The 19,532-nt window shown below is 44.2% G+C and overlaps 2 protein-coding genes across 2 annotated transcripts; both read left to right on the top strand.

Annotated features, from left to right (window-relative positions):
- The first annotated feature begins 5,378 nt into the window (after positions 1-5,378).
- Positions 5,379-19,519, top strand: gpr156 (G protein-coupled receptor 156). Its single transcript, XM_041950378.1, has 10 exons — positions 5,379-5,546; positions 8,016-8,168; positions 11,922-12,049; positions 12,160-12,295; positions 12,380-12,490; positions 13,055-13,180; positions 13,406-13,501; positions 14,231-14,467; positions 15,181-15,339; positions 16,145-19,519. Exons 2-10 carry the CDS (start codon positions 8,052-8,054, stop codon positions 17,519-17,521), a joined length of 2,487 nt encoding a protein of 828 aa, XP_041806312.1. The 5' UTR covers positions 5,379-5,546; positions 8,016-8,051; the 3' UTR covers positions 17,522-19,519.
- LOC121615809 (nuclear factor 7, brain-like) lies at positions 9,988-11,661 on the top strand. The gene has a single exon (XM_041950252.1). It carries the CDS (start codon positions 9,988-9,990, stop codon positions 11,659-11,661), a length of 1,674 nt encoding a protein of 557 aa, XP_041806186.1.
- Positions 19,520-19,532: the final 13 nt, after the last annotated feature.

The raw sequence follows: 19,532 nt of genomic DNA, 5'->3' as shown, positions 1-19,532 counted from the left end.
CAGATGAGGAGAGTAGCTGTCACCAACTCTGAGGAGTCAAAGCTGCTTCAGTTGAAGTTACACTAAAAGTTACATGTAAGTCTTGTATTTGGACCTTAAAAACTAGGATTTCCAATAGGTTTGGTCTCACAGAAGGAAGATGCTGGCTCTGTTGTAGCTGCCTGAAACTCTGCAAGGTAAATGTGTCTCTGCATGGTCATATTTTTCATGTGTCTCGTTGCCATCGCTGTTGCATTCTGGTTTAAATCCATCTGAATTACTTTTCTGTTGCTGAATTTCGTGGGGGCACCAGTTTCTTGGCCTTCAGTGAGTGTGAACAATACAAGCAGTATTGCAGGTAATCGGCAGATCAAAAGAGCAAAATGCTTTGACAGACGGGATGTTTGATACTTTAAGCCTCTTATCGGCCTCAGTCAGAGGCATGCCGGCTCATATCAGCTCACAGTATAGCCCGTGCATTAACATGCATGCCAGACCTCACACATGACCGAGTTTCACATTTACACTCAGCTGAGCCTTTACACACAACAGCCACACACTGCAGACACCCTCGCAACAATCAGACGTTGTCTGCAGAGTTAACGCTGCTAATCCTGCAGGGAGAACGCCTGGTTGAAACCCACAGTGAGGAGGAGGAGGAGGTGGTCGGGGTGGTCGCAGGGCAGAGAAAAGAAGTGTTGGGCAAATAGTCATCCACTGCTGGTTAACAATGTTGATTGCTGTGATTAATAACCTCTTGATTCCACGTCATGCCCTCATTCATTCGTCTTGCCAGACTCTTTTAGTAGCTGACACTGCAGTAACATCACAACATCAATTAATTTTTCTCCTTCTTTGCAGAATATGCAAAGAAGCCATAGCAGAATTGTGTAATAAGATCAAATTATCACATGAACCTGTGATTGTGATTTCATGAATGGTGTAATATTTTATGATACATTTTTACAGTTAATCTATGGAGATAGCAGAGAGGCAGACAAGAAATGCAGGGATAGAAAGAGTCTGGAACAGCTGGAACTGAACCTGAGATGTTGCATTTAATACTACATTGTCTCAGCCACTAGATCTACACAGCAGGTCCCCTTTGTCGCACAGCATGTAACATATTTAACTGATGGCGTCGTACTCACAGTTTGACAGACAAAAGAAGGTTTTTGCTGCGTTTTCTAGTTTTTCCAGAGCTTTCAAAAGAACTTTTCCTGGAACTTTAATCATGTCTCTTTGCTCAGTTGTCATGGAGATGAAAAAACTTGCAGTCAGAAGCTGTGGAAAAAGCTAGAAAGTGGACAGTGAGTTAGAGCTTTTTTGACAAACTATTTGAAAGTCCTTATGAAGGTAGTAAGTGGACCTAGATTTAAGATTTGTTTGGGGTGGGGCAGCTAATGAACATAGTGGAGCATGTGATGGGGATCTCCTACTGCCTCGCCAAGGACCAGATACTGACTGGATCAGGGTCAAAAATAATTCTTTGCCTAATTCTTAACTCTTAATATTATCACTTATAATCTTAAAAATTCTAAGTCTTAGGAGAGATCAGCTTTTCTTCAAAAAATGCACAGAGTCTGGAAAAAGAGTCGGAGTCCAGAAGAGTTGAGTCCAGGGAGCATTATTCTCTTCACAGATCAAAAAGCCCAGGCAAGTCCTGCCAAAAATCACCTTTTATACATCTGTCAGGGGGCTTGGCCATACAGTTTGGCCACATCCTTTTTATCAAGTTACATCTTTACACTAATTTTATTGGTGTTTACATAGAGGGGGGGTCTTCCCCTTTAATGCATAATTAATAATCTCTTACCTAATTTCTACTGGTAATTTTCCACTGTAGCCTTTAGGGATTTTCCACTGACATCCCTCTGGCCTCAGTATCTATTGGGATCTTAGGAACTTTCCAGATTACTGCTTTGTACTAAGTTTAGCAAGTTATCTCTATTCTAGTGTTTTTATTGGTGTCTAGCCAACTCTTAGGACATTTTTTTAAAAGATTTATATAACAGAACATAGGCCAAACAAAAAAAGAGATAGTACTAACTAAACAGACATATGACTCACTAAGTAAACAGAGATTTCACTAAATAAACATAGATGTGATTTCTTAAGTATACAGAGTTAAGAGTAAAGATAACATGTACAGAAATCCTCTTCATGTGCCTGTCTCCCCCATGCCCCTGAGCACAGAGTGAGCACAGAGTGAGCACAGAGAGGACAGAGTGGAGTGGCACAATCTTGTCATGTAACCCTCAGATCTGACACTACACATGTAGCAACTAAAGAGCCAGATATTTCCTCAAAACAGAGCTAAAATGAGAGTGTGTGTCATCTTGACACACACACACAGCTGTAAATAAATGCTAATGCTCAGTTTGTTTATGTTAGAAATTCTGGTATCATATGCTAAACTGCATGTGATCTTATTTCTACACAAACACCCTTTAAACCAGTTTAAACTCATTCACTGGGTCACCGAGCACATAATCCAGCAGTTATTGCAGTTGCTGTGCTTTTTTCAACAACGAAAAAATATTTTTTGGAAATAGTTGACTGATGTGGTCTTCCCCCACATTCATCATGATCACTGCCTTTCAGTGGAAACACCATGACTGGAGCCTGCTGGGGAGCTTTGATCCTGCTAATCCAGGTCCATAGCAACACCACAGGAGGAGCTCCAATGCTCCAGAGAGGGATTTGTCTCTGGGTATGTTAGTGGGCAAACCTGGGCATGTCAGGGGAGCGTCCAGGCTCTGGCAAGGACAGGGGTTGCTGATGCTCCACATACAGAACAATGCACTTCCACCCACGCAGTCTTACAAAATGCTGGGACTCACTGGCACTGTGGTCAGATGTTGAATCACAGCTGCAGATGCTTCCAGGACAGGAAACGGTGGTGCTGCCTGTCAGGAGTGGTTCAACAGGAAACAGTGCCTCACATGGTTTAAACGCTGTGCTTGTTATTTATTTTGGTTGGTGGGCTTCCAGCTGATAAATGTGCACAATATGTTAGCCCAGAAAAAGATGACGGCTGCAAGTGACACCTGTATTTGGTAATTATAACATCCTGAAGTTTGATTCCTGGTAACCTCAGTCGAACAACATGTGTGCTGTTTCATCCACCTCCCTGCCAACTGCTCCTTTTTGACTCCTGCTTCTTGAGTAACAGCCCCGTCCCCCCAGATGAAATATTCAAGATTGCAGTAATCTGAGTGTCGGCGCAGTCCACCTGCCGCTGGTCCAGTCTATCTTGAACCTGATCTTGAGGGAAACCTGAGAGGGTTTGCCACGCTTTGGGTGTAACAGAGCTGGCAGCAGTGTTTCAGCCCTTCAATGGGCTGCTGACGTGGTGTCATATGATCTGAACAGATGAGTGAAAATGTTGCGTTTAAAGGCTATTGTCTCATTTTCTTTTAGAGTTCGCTCTGTCTGTGCCCCAGAGTCTTTTATCTTTCATTGTTGACCAGTGAAAGCAGATTAGTTCAGTATTTGTCATTGCCGTTTTTTGATCTCATAACATGACATTGTAGAAGCCACATTAACAGAGGATCCCACCAATTACAGCAGCAGCATTAGTCAACAGGGATCCTGCTGTCAGGCTGCTGTCAGTAACTTCTCAACAACTCACACTCTCTGGGCTATTTAGCAGCACTACTGTTTGTTTTCAGCTTCAAGAGCAGTGTGGGGTCTGCCAACATGCAAAAGTCTCCGTATATACATGGAGTACAGTGTGTCTGCACTCTCACTGAGTATAGGAGTGCACTTCATTGATTATGATGCTTGACATCATCAGCCTAATGCTGACATGTTTCCAGCTTCAAACTAAAAGGTCTTTGATCATTTTATGCAGTAAAATCCTGCATAAAACCACGTTGATAGCTTTACTTTTGAAAAACCTTTTTGCATTCTGCTGGAACTTCTCACTGGGCTTAAATGGGTAATTAAGTGGGGTTATGGTTTGGAGTCTAAGCCATAACAAGTCTAAACTTTAGACTTTCAGTCTTTTACAGAGCAGGGAGCTCACAGGATTGTCAGACATATTTGTCCTCCAGTAATGAAAAGATGCCACCATGCTTTCTTTTACTGGCCAAAACTGGAAGTTGTGCAAAATCCATCCTGATAGCATGATTGGTGAGTCTAGGTGAAAAGCTTTATCATAGAGTTTCAGTGCCTGAAGAGGTTTTCATTTCATTCTGCAGAGAAACTCACTTTTCTGCAGAATGAAGAGAGGAAACAATTTTATCACAGTCTGGTGTGAAGGGCATCCAGGAGAAAGAAAACTCTCTCTTGGTGTGTGTGTGTGTGTGTGTGTGTGTGTGTGTGTGTGTGTGTGTATGTGTGCACTTTTACAGCCATGTTAGTGAGAACCAATTGAGTTTTACTCTTTGGTAATAAGGTCATTTTGGCTGTTTGGGGGTTAAGACTAGGTTTTAATAGTTAGATTAGAATTAGGTTTCGGTTAGGGTTAGTCATTTAGTTGTGATGGTTAAGGTTTGGGTAAGGGGCTGCATTATGTCGATACATGTCCTCACAGGTACAAGACGTGTATTACTCATGTTGTGGGACTTGTTATGGTTATAGTCTCCAGGAAATGTATGCAAGTCTATGTAATGTCCCCAAAAGTGATGGAAACACTGCTGTGTGTGTTTGTGTGTGTGTGTGTAACGGAATCGGGGAGGGGGCGGGTTGATGATGGATGAGTGAATATCTGCATATGCTCCTCATCTTTAATAATCTCTCCTTGTGCCTCTGCTCCTCACTTACAGCTGTCAGTGGTGGTGACACTCCCTCATCAGGAATGACCCTGTGTGTGAGCTCACGCTATAAATCTCTGTGACGTCTTAATAACACCTTTATGCCTCTGATGGCTGGCGGAACAAATGCAGAAATATTTCTGCTGGCTCACTGCAGTCAGACAGAAGCTCTTTTTTGTTGCCTTTTGATGTGCCATCCCTGGTGGAGGCCCCGCTTTTGAAAGACAAAATAGAGAGGATGCGTGTTTCTCTTTCCATTAAAACAAGTGCTGTTATTCACTGTATTTATTTGCACTGTGGGCACAGAGTTTGCCGCCCTGTCCCATATGCCACCCAGTCCCCTGGGCCCCCTGCAACCAGCACTGTCACAACTCTCCTGCACCACATGGGTCACATCAGACCCATGTGGAAACCCATTTAGTGGGCAGTTGGGGGTGGAAAGCTTACAGAGAGAGAGAGAGAGAGAGAGAGAGAGAGAGAGTGGGAGAGAGAGCGAGAAAGAGAGAGAGAGAGAGAGAGAGAGAGAGAGAGAGAGGCACTTTAACACACCTACTCCCCTCACACACGCGCCTCCCTCCTCCAGTGCGTAAAGGAAGCCCTGGCTCTCTCGGGCTGCGGGCTGACAGTTTGACGGACAGATTAAATCGCGGGACTCCCTACAACTCTGCAGCTATGGCACCTTTGTAGCTATGTTAGATAACACACCATCCAGCCGTTTCTGTTCAAGTTTTACTGCACCGAGTCTTGCGCCATGGAGCCTGGAGCGGGACGAGCCGATGGGATCCTCCACGCGTTTTGGAGACCGAGGTTTGCTCTTTTTCCACATTTTTCATTTACGGTTTCTTGTCGTTCCTCCCTCTCTGGTCCGGGTCTTGATTCTTCTGAGGCGGTCTGACTGGCACGGCTGCTCTTTACCGTGCAGCCGCATCTGTTTCATCAAACAGGGTCGCTTAAATCACGAGTGGATTAATCCGCTGCTGACGGGGACCCCACATTTATATAAATGCTACATAAGGTACAATTTGATGCTCAGAACATTACTAAAATGAGACTATAAGATTGAGGTCTTCTCTTACGATAGTGCTAGAAATATTCCCTCTAACGCGTCTTTTCTCATTAGTGAGCAATTACTTTAATTTCCGAAACACCATCCCCACCGTCAGGTGTTCTCAGGTGTTTTGCTTGAAACGGTCACATGGTTTTATCCTCACATCGACAAATTGGGGTGACTAATTGCTGACTGCAGAACCGGTCTGTAAAATGCACCATGTGCCCAAAAATGACGCGCGCCTGGCGCGCGGCGGGATTTCATCGCCAGTAATTGCATTCTGACACAGCTTAAAGAATAAAGTTATAAACGGATTACTGACCGAGTCGGAATGTTTCAATATTGGCCCCTGAACCGGGCCTTACACCTGGCAGCCTGTGGTTACACCATCTTAAAAGAGAAACAGAGAGATTGACAGCACAATGAATAAGATTTTTTAACCTACTCCACTTTTTTTTTTTTTTTTTTTTTTTTAAGTTTTATGGTTAACACCATGTGAAACTCAGTCTGAGCACAGAGACTTGTCAGAAATGGTTGAAATATTCCACTTAGTCATGATAAACACTTTAAAAAAATAGGATTTAAAGAGGAGCTATAGAGCAAAGGAGCAAGTGAAAGCTAAGATGCACACAGGTGAGGCCCGCCCCGCGTTTAAGTAGGCGAAGACATCCAAGGCCACAGGTAGCTCAGGTATTACTTGCGGTTTAGCCTTCAGGACTTCAAAAGACACTCCTCATGACTATTCTGAACTGTCAAAACATGTCCATAAAACCCAGCTCAGCCCGGGGAAGGGCCCTGTTCTCGCCGCTTACACAGGGACCCCCAGGGCTGGATGTTGACCGCCCTTTGTTGACCCCTGCGGGGTGGCGGGTTTTTGTCCCAATCTGAAACCTATGGAGGAGGGATTTTTGAAAAGCTGGCGGAAATGCCTCTCTCTCTCGGCTTTTCCTGCAGGAAGCAGCAGAACTGTGATCTAAACTTGGAAAGTGACGAAGGGATATGAACAGGAACTCCAGACATTTCCCAGATATGCTGCCCGGTGGGCTTCATTGTTCTGTTGACACCAGTAATTTCTGAAAATGGGTCGCTGTGGGCTTCACTTAATAGCTCACATTTAGGAGATCTTTTAAATATCTCATGTTGGGCGGATTACCTTGTATTTCCCTCTAATATTCAAACCTGGTTTACTTTTTTCACAGAATTCCCACACTGTTCTGTTCTGTTTTGACTGATCCAACAGTCTCAGAGCCTCACGGGTATCTTAGTCATTCTACAGACAATGACAAGACGTGTGTTGTCTCATTACACGCCACTCAGATAAACACTCACCTGTCTGCCGGTTTCTATCGATACGAGTGGTCTTACATCCTCTCAGCAACATGAAGCTGAGTCACTGCGGCATTTACAGCCATCAGACTCTCATAGTTATAGCTCAGAGTATCAGGTGATGCCGTGCCACACAATTAAACCTGCAACATGTCAGTGCAGCGCGGGCAGACTCATAAAAATGCCTGTGGCAACAGTGACAAACAGTTGTTTGGTGATATTCTCCACAGTTTACGTAGATGCTAATTGCAGATGATATGGCCCTTGGTGAAAGTGCAAATAATAGCTTTGGTGCTTTTGATGCAACTGTTGGGTGTTCTTTTGTTTCGCGCCGTTTTTCGCTTTGTGCACAGATGTGTGCCGCAGCAGAGTGTGATCCTGTGCTGAGTGGTTGACCTCAGTGATGACGTAGTGTTAGTGGAAACTGAGGATAAGCAGAAACACACAGGCTTCCTCTCTGGACTTGTTTTTGTGCCGGTGATGCTTTATTATTTTGTCGAGCTTAGTTTCATCCTAACCTCAGTGTCTGTTATATTTGTGTTTATGATCTAAAGGTTTATCCTCGGTTTAATACATCAGTTTAGTGCAAAATCACATCCACACTCCCATCACCCCTCCTCTCAGAGGTCTCTGTCAGAGCACCACACTGTGGTGGCTACAAGTCTTACAACTGTTAAGTGAATTATACACCTGGAAATAGAAGGAGAATAAAATGGGTTTCCCTGGTCCCCAGTGCCCTCTGCTTTGAAGCATCTCTGAGGTATATAAAGGAGCAGTGACACAAACAGCGAGAAACTACTAATGGGTTTGCCTTCTGTAGGGCTGTAGGTCGATTTTACAAAGCGTAGTGTGTTCATTTTCGTCTCTCATTGCATCCGTCACATCATGTGCTTGTTCCACAGAATGTGTGTGTGAAATCGGACGGACTGGGGTCAGTCATGGAGCCTGAGCTGAACTGCAGCTCCCAGTGCGATTCCCCACTCTGCTTCATCCACTCAGGAGTCAACAGACAGGAGGGCCTCGACGTTCTGCTCAGACTATGTGGTCTCAGCACGGTAATCACATACAAACACACACTCATATCCTCAAAATACTCAAAATAGGCAAAGCCAGCATTAATATATACACACATCTTAAATATGTAAATGGACGTAAAGACGATCTAAATTATTAAAACAACAGGCGGGCTGTCTGTTGTTTTAAAAATTTACATCCAAATATCTTTTAATTTTAATTTGTTTCCTGTCCAGAGAAGCATAAATGAACCTAAATTAGTACTGAACCACAATGGTGCTTGCAACAAGGCTCTAAATATATTGGGAGCCCATTTTTCTTTGGGCCCTCCGAGCCAGCTCTGTGATTAGACTAAGTAAGTTTAAACTGTCAGTCCATAGTATGTTTAGCTGTCAGGATGTTTTGTGATCCAGTCTTATAGTTTTAACCCAACTCAAACCTTCCTATTATATCTGGACGCTTAAGGAATAGCTTTGGTAAAGCCTGTTGATTCCAGCTATTGTACATGTAGGCATTATTGTGCGCTTGGTACTGAAACAGGAGCCTGTTCAAATTTCAGTCTGCCCAGATTTTGATGCAAAGCTTTTAATTTCTTTCTCCTACGACTGCTGATTTCTTGTATCCTTATTTAAGTGTTGCTCAGAGGTATGTTTGTCTCTTCTTGCCCTGTCAGTTGTCTTGGTTCAACCATTGTACAGCATTTTGTTTTCTGCATTTTTTGCAAACCCTTAACACAAAATAACATATTTTTGTAAAGAGGACTCTATCACTCTATCTGTCAATCTATATATGTATGTATGGATAATAGCAGTTCCACACATGGCTGACATATATCCAGGCTTACATGCACACTTGTTGTTATTTTTAGCCCTTCAAAAGGTTAAAGGGTAAAACTATATCTCATGTAGTCCACATCTAGTGCTGTATTTGTTATTTTGAACGTACATGTGACAAACCAACCACATTAATAACGCAAGACTGATTAATGACACAAGACGGATTTACATGCAGTGTAATTTACATTTTTAAATGACTATTAATGTTATTTGTTGCGGTTTTCGTCAACCCATTTCCTGTCGTTTCTAAACTTGTGCCTGTGGTAAAATTCGGTGAATCACTAATACGCAGCCAAAAACAGTCACACAAATAAAACAGGTGTTTTATTTACCACTGGAGAAGTCAGTTCTGTACTGGAGATCTGGAAAGATAACACTGATGGACTAGTGAAGCTATGTTTAGTATCGCCTCGGTCACTGGTGCCTTTAAGAGAAGAGTGAGCGGAGCCCGGCGACACGAGGCGGGCGCTAACGTGACTTTCCAACGAGAAGCTGAAGCAGCAGAGTCACCGTGTCAGGGAGCACAAACACTCTCCTACAGGCTCCTTTGCTCTCCATGTTACACCACACAGACGCGAGGTGAGCTATCTGTTTGATTTCTTTCACGCTCCATGATGTTGATCTATGCATGCATCGGTCTAATTGTGCAGATGTCATCACTGCCTGAGGGGGAAGAAACAGTGAGCGGCATTATGTTTGCTATCTTATGGTAACTGACATGTGACAGGATTGTATTTTAGTGTACTGTTTTATTCTATTTTAATGCCCCAAGAAATACCTCTTCATTATTGTCTGTTGAACTTGGACATAAAAAACTGTTCAGCTAAAGTGAAACATAGCTTGTAATGAAATGTAACACCATGCATTTGTTACTATTTGTGGACACAGACAGCTCACCAGGCACAACTGTTTCTAAACCTAATAGTACAGTGGGAAGGGAAAAAAAGGGGGTCTGGTGCAGGGACTGCAGCCAACTCGTTCCATAAAATCCCACCTGCTTTTCTTTCTGGATGTGTTCCCAGATATGGCTACCGCTGGCAGTGTGCTGTCTGAGGAACAGCTTCTTTGCCCCATCTGTCTGGATTTGTTCAACCAACCGGTCTCTACTCCCTGTGGGCACAACTTCTGCAGGGGCTGCATACAGGAATATTGGCAGAGCGCTGATCTGTCGCAGTGCCCCATGTGCATGCAGAAGTTCTACAGGAGGCCTGAGCTCAAAGTTAACACCTTCATATGCGAGTTGGTTTCTCTGTTCAAGAAGTCATTGGAAAACAAAGACGAACAGGAGGCCAGGACTGTTGACCAGTATTCCGGCCAAAAAGTGGAGGTTTCATGTGACGTGTGCGTTGGAAAAAGAGTCAAGGCTCTGAAATCCTGCCTGGAGTGTTTGGCCTCCTTCTGTGAGACTCACCTGGAGCCCCATCATGTTCTAGGCACCCTCAGGTCCCACCACCTGATCAACCCCACGATGAAAATGCAAGACAGAGTGTGTGTGAAGCACGAGGGACTGCTGGAGCTGTTCTGCAACACCGACCAGACGTACGTGTGTCAGATCTGCCTTGAGAAAGAGCACAAAGCTCATCACACTGTGCCTCTGGAGGATAAGAGCAGAGACAAGAGAGCTCAGATTGGAAAGATAAACGCAGAGGTGGAAGAGATGATCAACAGCCGACTGCAGACAATCAGCAAAATCAATCAAACCCTTCAACTCAGCAGAGTAAACACCGAAAGGGAGATTGAGGAAAGTTCGCGAGTCTTCAACAAACTGCTCCACGTAGTCCAGAGAGGCCACGCTGAGGTGGTGGAGGTGATTGGTGCAAAGCAGAGGCAGGTTGAAAGCAGGGCCGGCAGACTCGTCGTGAAGCTGGAGCAGGAGATCGAAGAGCTGAGGCAGAGAAACATGGGGCTGGAGCAGCTCTCACGCACAAAAGACCACCTTTACCTCCTCCGGAGCTTTCCGGCTTTCTCCGTGCTGCCAGCCAGCGGCGACGGGTGTGACGCCTGCGTGGAGAGTGCTGTGTATGTGGGCACGGTGAGGAGAGCAGTCAGGAGAGCAGCATTTCAGCTGGAGGAGACAGTAAAGGCTGAGGTGAAGAGGCTGTGTGAGATCGAGTTTCACAGGGCTCAGCAGTTTGCTGTGGACGTGACTCTGGACCCTGACACAGCTCATCCCAAACTGATGCTGTCTGAAAACAAAAAACAGGTCTATCATGGCGACGTAGCCCTGAGCCTCCCGGACAACCCAGAGAGATTCTACCCCGGCGTCAGCGTTTTGGGAAAGGAGGGTTTCTCCTCTGGCAGGTTCTACTACGAGGTGCAGGTGAAAGGGAAAACGGAGTGGGATATTGGAGTTGGGCTTGAATCCGTCAACAGAAAAGGAGGAAATATACTAAACCCTGAAAGAGGCTACTGGGCCCTGGGGATGAGAAAGGAGAAGAGCTACTGGGCCCTCAGCAGCACTCCCGTCTGTGTGCCGCTGGTCGAGAAGCCCCAGAGAGTCGGGGTGTATGTGGACGTGGAGTGGGGGCAGGTCTCCTTTTACAACGTGGACACCGCTTCTCATATCTACTCATTCACGGGATACTCATTCAATGAAAGACTTTTCCCCTACTTTAACCCCCGGCGTAATCATGGTGGGGTCAACTCTGCTCCTCTGATCATCTTCCCCGTCAATGGCCAAAATCTTCCTGCTTCCTGAACGCTTCCAACTCTTTTATCAGTTCTCATTTTCATATAAAAGTTAGCAATAGTGTGATGTTCGTTGTTTGCCTTAATAAAGTTTGTTCACTCATCCGAATCCTGTGTTCTCCTTTTTGTTGCTTTTACTTATATCATTTCCAAAACTGAGACTTTAGAACACAAAAACAACAATCAAATTATGCACATTTCTATGAGCTACATCGGCACTATTTTAGGTCTGATTTAAAGAGGTTTGCACGTGCATGTGTGTGTGTGCAGGTGGCAGTGGAGCTCCCAAGGCGGACTCTGTCCCCAGTGTTGAGTGCTGTGGTGTGGACGCTGCTCTCCTGTGGCATCCTGCTGGCTTTCTGCTTCCTCCTCTTCACCCTGCGCTTCAAAAACAACAGGTAGACTACAAAGTGAAACACATATACAAACATGTAAGAGCAAGCTAAGGAAGTGAACTGATCAGTCGCGCGTGTGTGCGTGTGTTTGTTTGCGCCTCTTCTATTATCAGGATAGTGAAGATGTCCAGTCCCAACCTGAATGTCCTGACTCTCTTTGGAAGCGTCCTCACCTACAGCAGTGGCTTCCTATTTGCCGTTGATGAACGAGCCCACTCGCAAGGTGGAGCGTCTACAGCTGTGCTACAAGTAAGACCCTCAGTCTGCCTCAGTCCTCCAGCATATTCTTGGATTAATCACTGTTGGGTAACTCTGCCGTGCTCTCTCCGAAAGGCCCGGATGTGGACTCTCTGCGTTGGCAGTACCCTGGTGTTTGGCCCAATTCTGGGGAAGACGTGGAGGCTGTACAGAGTGTTCACCCAGCGAGTGCCCGACAAGAGAGTGGTAGGCATGCTCCACCAGCCTCATGGCGTCCGTGTGCATTACAAACATCCACGGCCTTTATGTTTGTTTATGTTTGTTATCCAGTTGCCCTAGGATGCATTAATTACATTTAAAAGGGTTTTCAGAGGCTATTTTTATCCGTTTGTATGAGGGACAGTCTTCTTTTTTTTTTTGTGCAAAGACCTAATTTGAATAAAAACAGCAGAAGATGACACCTGGCAGACGTTTCCAGGCCGAGGGATCAGATCTGCTGATGGTCATAGCCTCCTTAGTCAATGTACAAGCCAGATTTGAAAAAGTCTGGACGTTGTGCGTAAATGCATCCACATAGGATGTAATATTAATGGTCTCAGTCATTTGTGCGTCTGTTGCTTAAATAATTAGCAAGATACTTTATTCTACAACTTTCTTTTTGTGCATCACTTCCAAAGCAGAATTACAGTGTTCTGTATGTGGTATCTGGCTCGTGTAACACAGAAGAGTTATGCTTGAAAGTAATGTGTAAGGACTAAATTAGTTTTCTAACTCTATGGCAATGACGTGATTGGTGACTTTCTGTCTCAGATAATCCGAGACATCCAGCTGATGGGCATAGTGGCTCTGCTGATCCTGGTGGACATGCTGCTTCTCACCGTCTGGAACCTCACAGACCCCATCAGGTGTTCACGGTCTGTCGCTGCCGCTGTCAAGGTAGAATTTAACAGGGCTGATTTAAAGCACGCTGTAAATCAAGTTTGTTTCATTTGATTACAGAACATCCCAAGGATTACGACACATAGCACTGTGTGAAAATGCAAAAGAGTTTGATTCTGTGTACTCCTATACTCCATCCTCCTGCCTTAATGTAATTATGTGAAGATGTTTGTGGCAAATCTATGCTGGTTTCAACTCACTGATATGCTTTCCTTCATCGAGGTGGTGGAGAGAGACATTTCCTACTCTTTGACTCAGCTGGACACCTGTTCCTCTCTGTACTCAGATCTGTGGGTGATCATCATTGCTGTTCAGAAGGTCAGTCATCTCTGTTTTATTGAAATGCAATGATAAAATAAATGACTGCTTCGAGTTCCTTCATTGTCGTGGTGATATGACTTCTTGATTTACTCTCTTACTATGGATTTAATAGACCTTTAGGAATGGTAGGAGGATTGATGATTGCATTCTTTTTTTTTTACGTTTTACACAGACGAAGACCTGTGTAAAACGACCCACGACCCAAAAGAACCGACTTCTTTGGAATTTTATTTATCTCAGTTAGAATATTGTAATTGATCTTATTCAGCGTTAAGCCACCAATCTATCTCATGCCTTCAGCTGGTACATAATGCAGCTGCTGTGCATTTAACAAATACTAGAAGACAAGATCCTATCAGGCCTAGTTATATCGCTGAATTGTTGCTCTCCTATGGCTTTGTCTAAGTCCTGGTTCAAGACTAAAGGTCTGTCTGAGGATCTGAGGCTGCAGAATCAGTAACATCTTTATTGTGGCTTCTCAAAAAGCTTCTTATTAATGCTAGGACACTTTTATTTCCAACATGACTTATCTGTTTTGTATCTTATATTATTGTTGGGTACTTTATTCCATTTTGTTTTTGTAGTATTTTAATTGTCTGATTTTATTTGCCAGGTCTTGGTCCTTGAATGTTTTTATCCTTGTTCAACCATTTAAACTCAATATTTTAACAGAAGGTAGATTTTCTTTAACTTTTGTCTTTACTTTGTCTCTGAATTTCTCTGCAGGGTTGTCTTCTCCTCTATGGGACTTACCTAGCTGGGCTAACCAGCAATGTCAGCCACCCTCCAGTTAACCAGTCTCCCACCATTATAACAGTCGTCACTTTGGTCACCCTCTCCTCCGCTGTGGCCATTCCTGTGTCCATCTTTCTGCAGGCCTGGCCCAACCTGGTCTACAGCACTGTGGCTGGAGCCATTTTCATCTGCACACTGGCTACCAACTGCATGCTGTTTGTGCCTCAGGTAAGAATAAAACCCCTCCCGATACACGCACAAGATGCATAAAAAACATCTCTGGAGAAAGTGCAGGATTTCTTCTTTAACCTTGGAAAAATACCTCTGACATCTCCTTGTGATGACACTGACACTTTTGCAGTATCTCTAAAGCAGAAACCACTATGGAGGGTATTGTATTGTTGAGTCAGAACTGTCAGCTCATCATACGGTAGTGTGTCTGGAAACCAGCATTAAAAGCAGACAGTCAGTCAGTCGACCGGCAGAAACTGTAGATACACAGACATATGACAGGCAGACAGATGAATGACAGTTGCTTGTTTGACTTTCTGTTTTGACAAAAGTAGTAAATTCAGTGAGTGACTGTGGTGCCCACACCTCCATTTTCCATATGCTTGTCAGTTTGCCATGTCTGTCAATGGAGTGTGACTCACACAGAAGGTGTTCATGAGTCAAAATTACGTAGGCTGTTGCGAACAGGTTTATGACTCTGAAAGTGTCTGGCGGTGGGTTTATGTTACAATAAAGGAATGCATCTTCAGTGGAAAGGAAGGAAATATTTGAACAGTGAGCAAAACGCTCAAACACACCTGGTCAGAACGTCCCGCATCAAATGGTCCTGCTAACATTCACATCTAGTGTGTGTAAGGCATTTCTCGGTGAAACTTAGTGAAATGTGCATGTCTTTACTCCTCTGAAATATCACACTCACCACCATGCAGCTGACCCAGTGGCAGCAGTTTGAAGAAGATCAGAACAATCCCAGTCAGATGGCCAAGTATTTCAGCAGCCCCAGTAAGAGCCAGCCCTCGGTGTACAGCCAGGATGAGATCTACTACCTGCTGGGGGAGAACAACTCCATGAAAAAACTCCTTAATGAGGTACTGTATTGTTTTTTCTCAAAATATTCAAAGTAGAAAGCATAGTTTTTTCATAGTGTTTTCACACTTTTAGCCTTCTGCTCATAGTTTTTTTTATGCCTTGAAACTTAGTACATAACATGCATGTCTGTGAGATTGAACAAGATTGAACAATAATGAATACATTTGAGTGTGTTTTTGGAGTTTTGAAGTTTTTGACACCATGGATCATTTTGCCTATCAAGTTATAATATTATGGCTTCAGTGGACGGAACTACAAATGGTTTCCTCTTACTAACTGGAAACAATTTGAGAATGTAAAAGGATGGACTGCTGGTAGGGTGCAATTTGTTTGTGGTGTCCCACAAGGGTCCATTCTTGGACTCCCTTTGTTCATCATTTACAGGAATTACTTGGTCACTGTATCTCATATATTTCAGACAAAACAAATTTACAACATTCGCAAAGGTAGACATGCTGAAACACACATTAATCTGGAGGTACGTGACTTAATAATGTGATGTCAAAATTAGGTGAAATAGAAATACACAATATACAGAACTATATTCTGTAATATATGAGTCAGTACACACATTACAAGAGTTTTAGATGAGACAAGACAGATAGTTTCTCATTAAGTTTAAATGTCACCAGCTGTTTAACAATATGTTGGCAGCCTTCTCCCAGAGCTTGACTGCTCTCTGTATGTTGATTGAAACCACTAAAAGGCAGAATGTGACTGACGTGTGCAAACCTTTTTTGAGACGTTTATTGTCTCTGCACATGTCTAAATGTTAAAGCCTCTGCTTGTCATGACCATTTTCAGAAGAACGCTGTGATCGACAGTCTGCAGGAGCAGGTGAGCAACGCCAAGGATAAACTCCTGCGGCTCATGTCAGCCAGCCAGCCACCAGAGGACCAGGACATGGACTCCTCCAACACCAACCTCAACTCGTCCTCCACTCAGACCACAGAGCTACAGTCTGATGGCCCGTCTTCTTCTTCTCTACCTCAGAGAGACACTGAATCCCGACTCTCGCCGCAACATGTCTCCCCTCACCATGGTGCTGCTGCAGTTTCATCATCTGCTGTTACACCATTCTCTGAGCCTTCTGCTGCTCCAACCTCTCCAAACCCTGTTGCTGCTTCCTCTCCTCTCCCCAGTGATAGCTATGCAGGTGAAAGCCAGAGCGCTGTCTGTACCACTGGCCCTACAGGCAGAGACACGGCTGATTTCAGAACAGAGGAGGATCTCAAACAGTCCTTGTCCCTCCAGTCCCCTGGCTTACTCAGAACAGCAGAAGAGACAGTTCACTTTGTCACCTCCCTACAGTCCTGCAGAGGGTTAAACCCGTCTCAGGTTGAAACTTTCACCAGTCAGAGAGGCCTAACATCCCATCTGGGACCAAGTGTCAGACCAAAGGGTTTTGTTAGTAGCGAGCAGTTGCAGGAGATCCTCCAAGAGCTGAGTGTGGATGCAGTCATGGAAACCACGCGATCTCCCAGTCTGACGTCCAGACCGCTGTCTCAGCTAAAATTTCCAGAAGCCTCCGCGCTTTCCCCTCTGTCCCTGCGAACACCACTCTCCCCTAATCCACCCCTTCTCTTCCGCTACCCCAGCATCTCCCCTTACGCGATGAGGAAGCGTCGGCCACCCTTTCACTCCCCCAGAAGAGGTTTGGCCTGCTTCTACACAGGTTCAGAGGTTGCTGGCTGTGGGAGGAGAAGGGACAACTGTGTGCACCAAAATCCTGGCAAGCACCCTGATGGGGCCACTGTGGATGGCACCATCCTTCAGGCTCATAACCCTGACCTCGAGCTGGAGGAGGAGGAGGATGTGGAAGGGAATGAAGTTATAAGAAAATGTCGGAGGTGTGTTTCAAGGACCCACAGATGTTCAGTCTTGCCCTGTGCTGAACGAAATCACATAGCTCCACCTGATGTGGAAGCGGGTGGTGACAATGAGCAGCACCATAGACACATTAGAGACTCCTGTGGGTCCTGGGACTCTGACTCCAGCAGCTCAACGGACTACTGTTACTACCACCGTCCCTACTGTGACTCGTGCCTGCAGCGAGGCACTCTCCTGTCCTCAGACAGCTCCTCAGACTCCTCAGACAGCGAGTACGAAGGCTACACGAGCCTCTACCGCTCCCCACATCCTGTGGTATTCAAAGAAGACATCAAACCCACCTTTGTATGAGCACACGTTTACTGCACTTTACATGTTCATCCATTTCCACCACATGCACTCATGTCCCAAGAAACGTTGCAGAAAATTAGCTTTAAGGATACTCATGACACTATTAGACGTCAGATCAAATATAAAATGCTGTCCCCTTTTTGATATGACTTACGACATCATTTGTATATTTCTGCTCTCAAATGGAAACACTCCAAAAATGTCTAAGTCTGACATTTAGAGTAACAAATAGAAAAATCAGAGAGCAAAATGAAAGGCTTTTACAGAACAGTTAAAATGTGCACTGTATTGTGCAAATGCTGTATTTATTTTGATATTTATTAGTCGATGTTTTGGTGTACAAAATTACATTCTGTCTCATTTTGACTGTTTTACACTGTCGAACACATTCCTCAAAATGTTACTCTTACATGTAATTGTATGTCTGCATTTTGTTGTTCCACTTTTGCTTTAATTTTTAAATCTCCTGCATTGTCTGAACATTGTTGTCAGATGCTTCCAGTCTGTAGCTGGTTTACGAGACTCCACGCCCACACTGTCAAGCAATTTATGAAAGCAGGTCACTGTTGTCACTTTTATGATGAGGTTTTGTTTTTTACACATTTTTTTTCTACAGCATTATTATCCTGGTTTGTTAAAAGCATTTAATGTGCAAAGGTCACATTTATCTGGGTGTATCGCTCATGTGTGTGAGAAACAGAGTGCCCTGCTGCCCTTTGATTTTCTAGCCCTCACAACACCAAACTCCACACCATTTCATGTTCGTTCTGCATCTTCTCTTGTCGTAAATTGCAGAGGAAAGTGGATCCGGAGCATAAACAGCCTAACAGAGAGTGCATAAGTTTGATGTAGGTCTGGATTAACCTGCTACGGAGCCACGGGGAACATGTGAGCCCCTATTAAGCCCCTGCACTCACATCCTGCAGCTCATTTTGCCCAGAGTCCCACAAACTAACCAATATGTCTATGCTTGCACACCACCCTGCCCCAGGTTTTATCTGTATGGCAGTTTGCAGTTTGTTCAGCATGTAAGCATAATGCTAACTGAAATATTAAAAGTAGATTTTGACACAAAACTCCTTTGCAAGACAAATCCTCAAGTTTAGGTAATGAAGTCACCTTCAGTTCTTTCAGTTTTTAAATGTACATCAGTGGTGCTTAATGCACTATAATTCATCAAAGTACCACAAAGTATTTTCTACACAGACAGCATATAACCTTTGGACGGCGCAGCTGCCCGCTCCTGCCCAGCTGGTAATCCAGCCTTGACTTGATGTTAAATACAGTAATAAACCTGACCTTCGTTTGCTTTTCCGTGATAAAAGCGACATCTTCTCAGGATTAGAATATTTGCAAGCCTCTGCATCATGTGACCTTATTCATGACCAAGAATAGATGAGAGAGTTGAGTAGATTCAGGAGTTTTCATGACATTGCTGCAACACAGACAAAAACAGTGTGCACTCTCCCTCTCATTTTTATATCTCTCTTGGTCTCTCCCTCTCCTTCCCTCCCACTATCTCCACTCTGTCTCTCTATATTTCTTTCTTCCACTAATGGGAAAATGTGTGTTTGCCGGGGGAGGTGTTGCTATATGAAGGGAAAAACAGTGTCTCACATTGCTTATGCTCTGCTGCCTGTTTTTGAGACGGTACTGCTCTCTATTCCACATATGGACCACTGAAGGGCAGCCTGGGAGAAATTCCCTTTGATATAGACCACAACAGAGTATAAATAAACCACACAAAAGACAGAATACCAGCATCCCTGTGCTGGAGGAAAGACTCTCCTGCCAAGCTCAGACGAGTGACCTGCATTCTGCTCAAAATGAGGAATACTGACATATTGAGGAATTTTGGAATAAAAATAGCTGTCAATCAATCACACATGCATTTCTAATTCAAAATTACACACTAGTCCATGTACATCCTTGAACATTTATTACAAAATGAATAATAGTGGGAGATTAGTTCTGATATGCCCCACCTCAAGTGCCTTAACTGGAGAAGCAT

The sequence above is a fragment of the Chelmon rostratus genome, chromosome 13, assembly GCF_017976325.1.
Source record: "Chelmon rostratus isolate fCheRos1 chromosome 13, fCheRos1.pri, whole genome shotgun sequence".
Classification (NCBI taxonomy): domain Eukaryota; kingdom Metazoa; phylum Chordata; class Actinopteri; order Chaetodontiformes; family Chaetodontidae; genus Chelmon; species Chelmon rostratus.
This window is presented reverse-complemented; position numbering and strand designations above follow the sequence as displayed.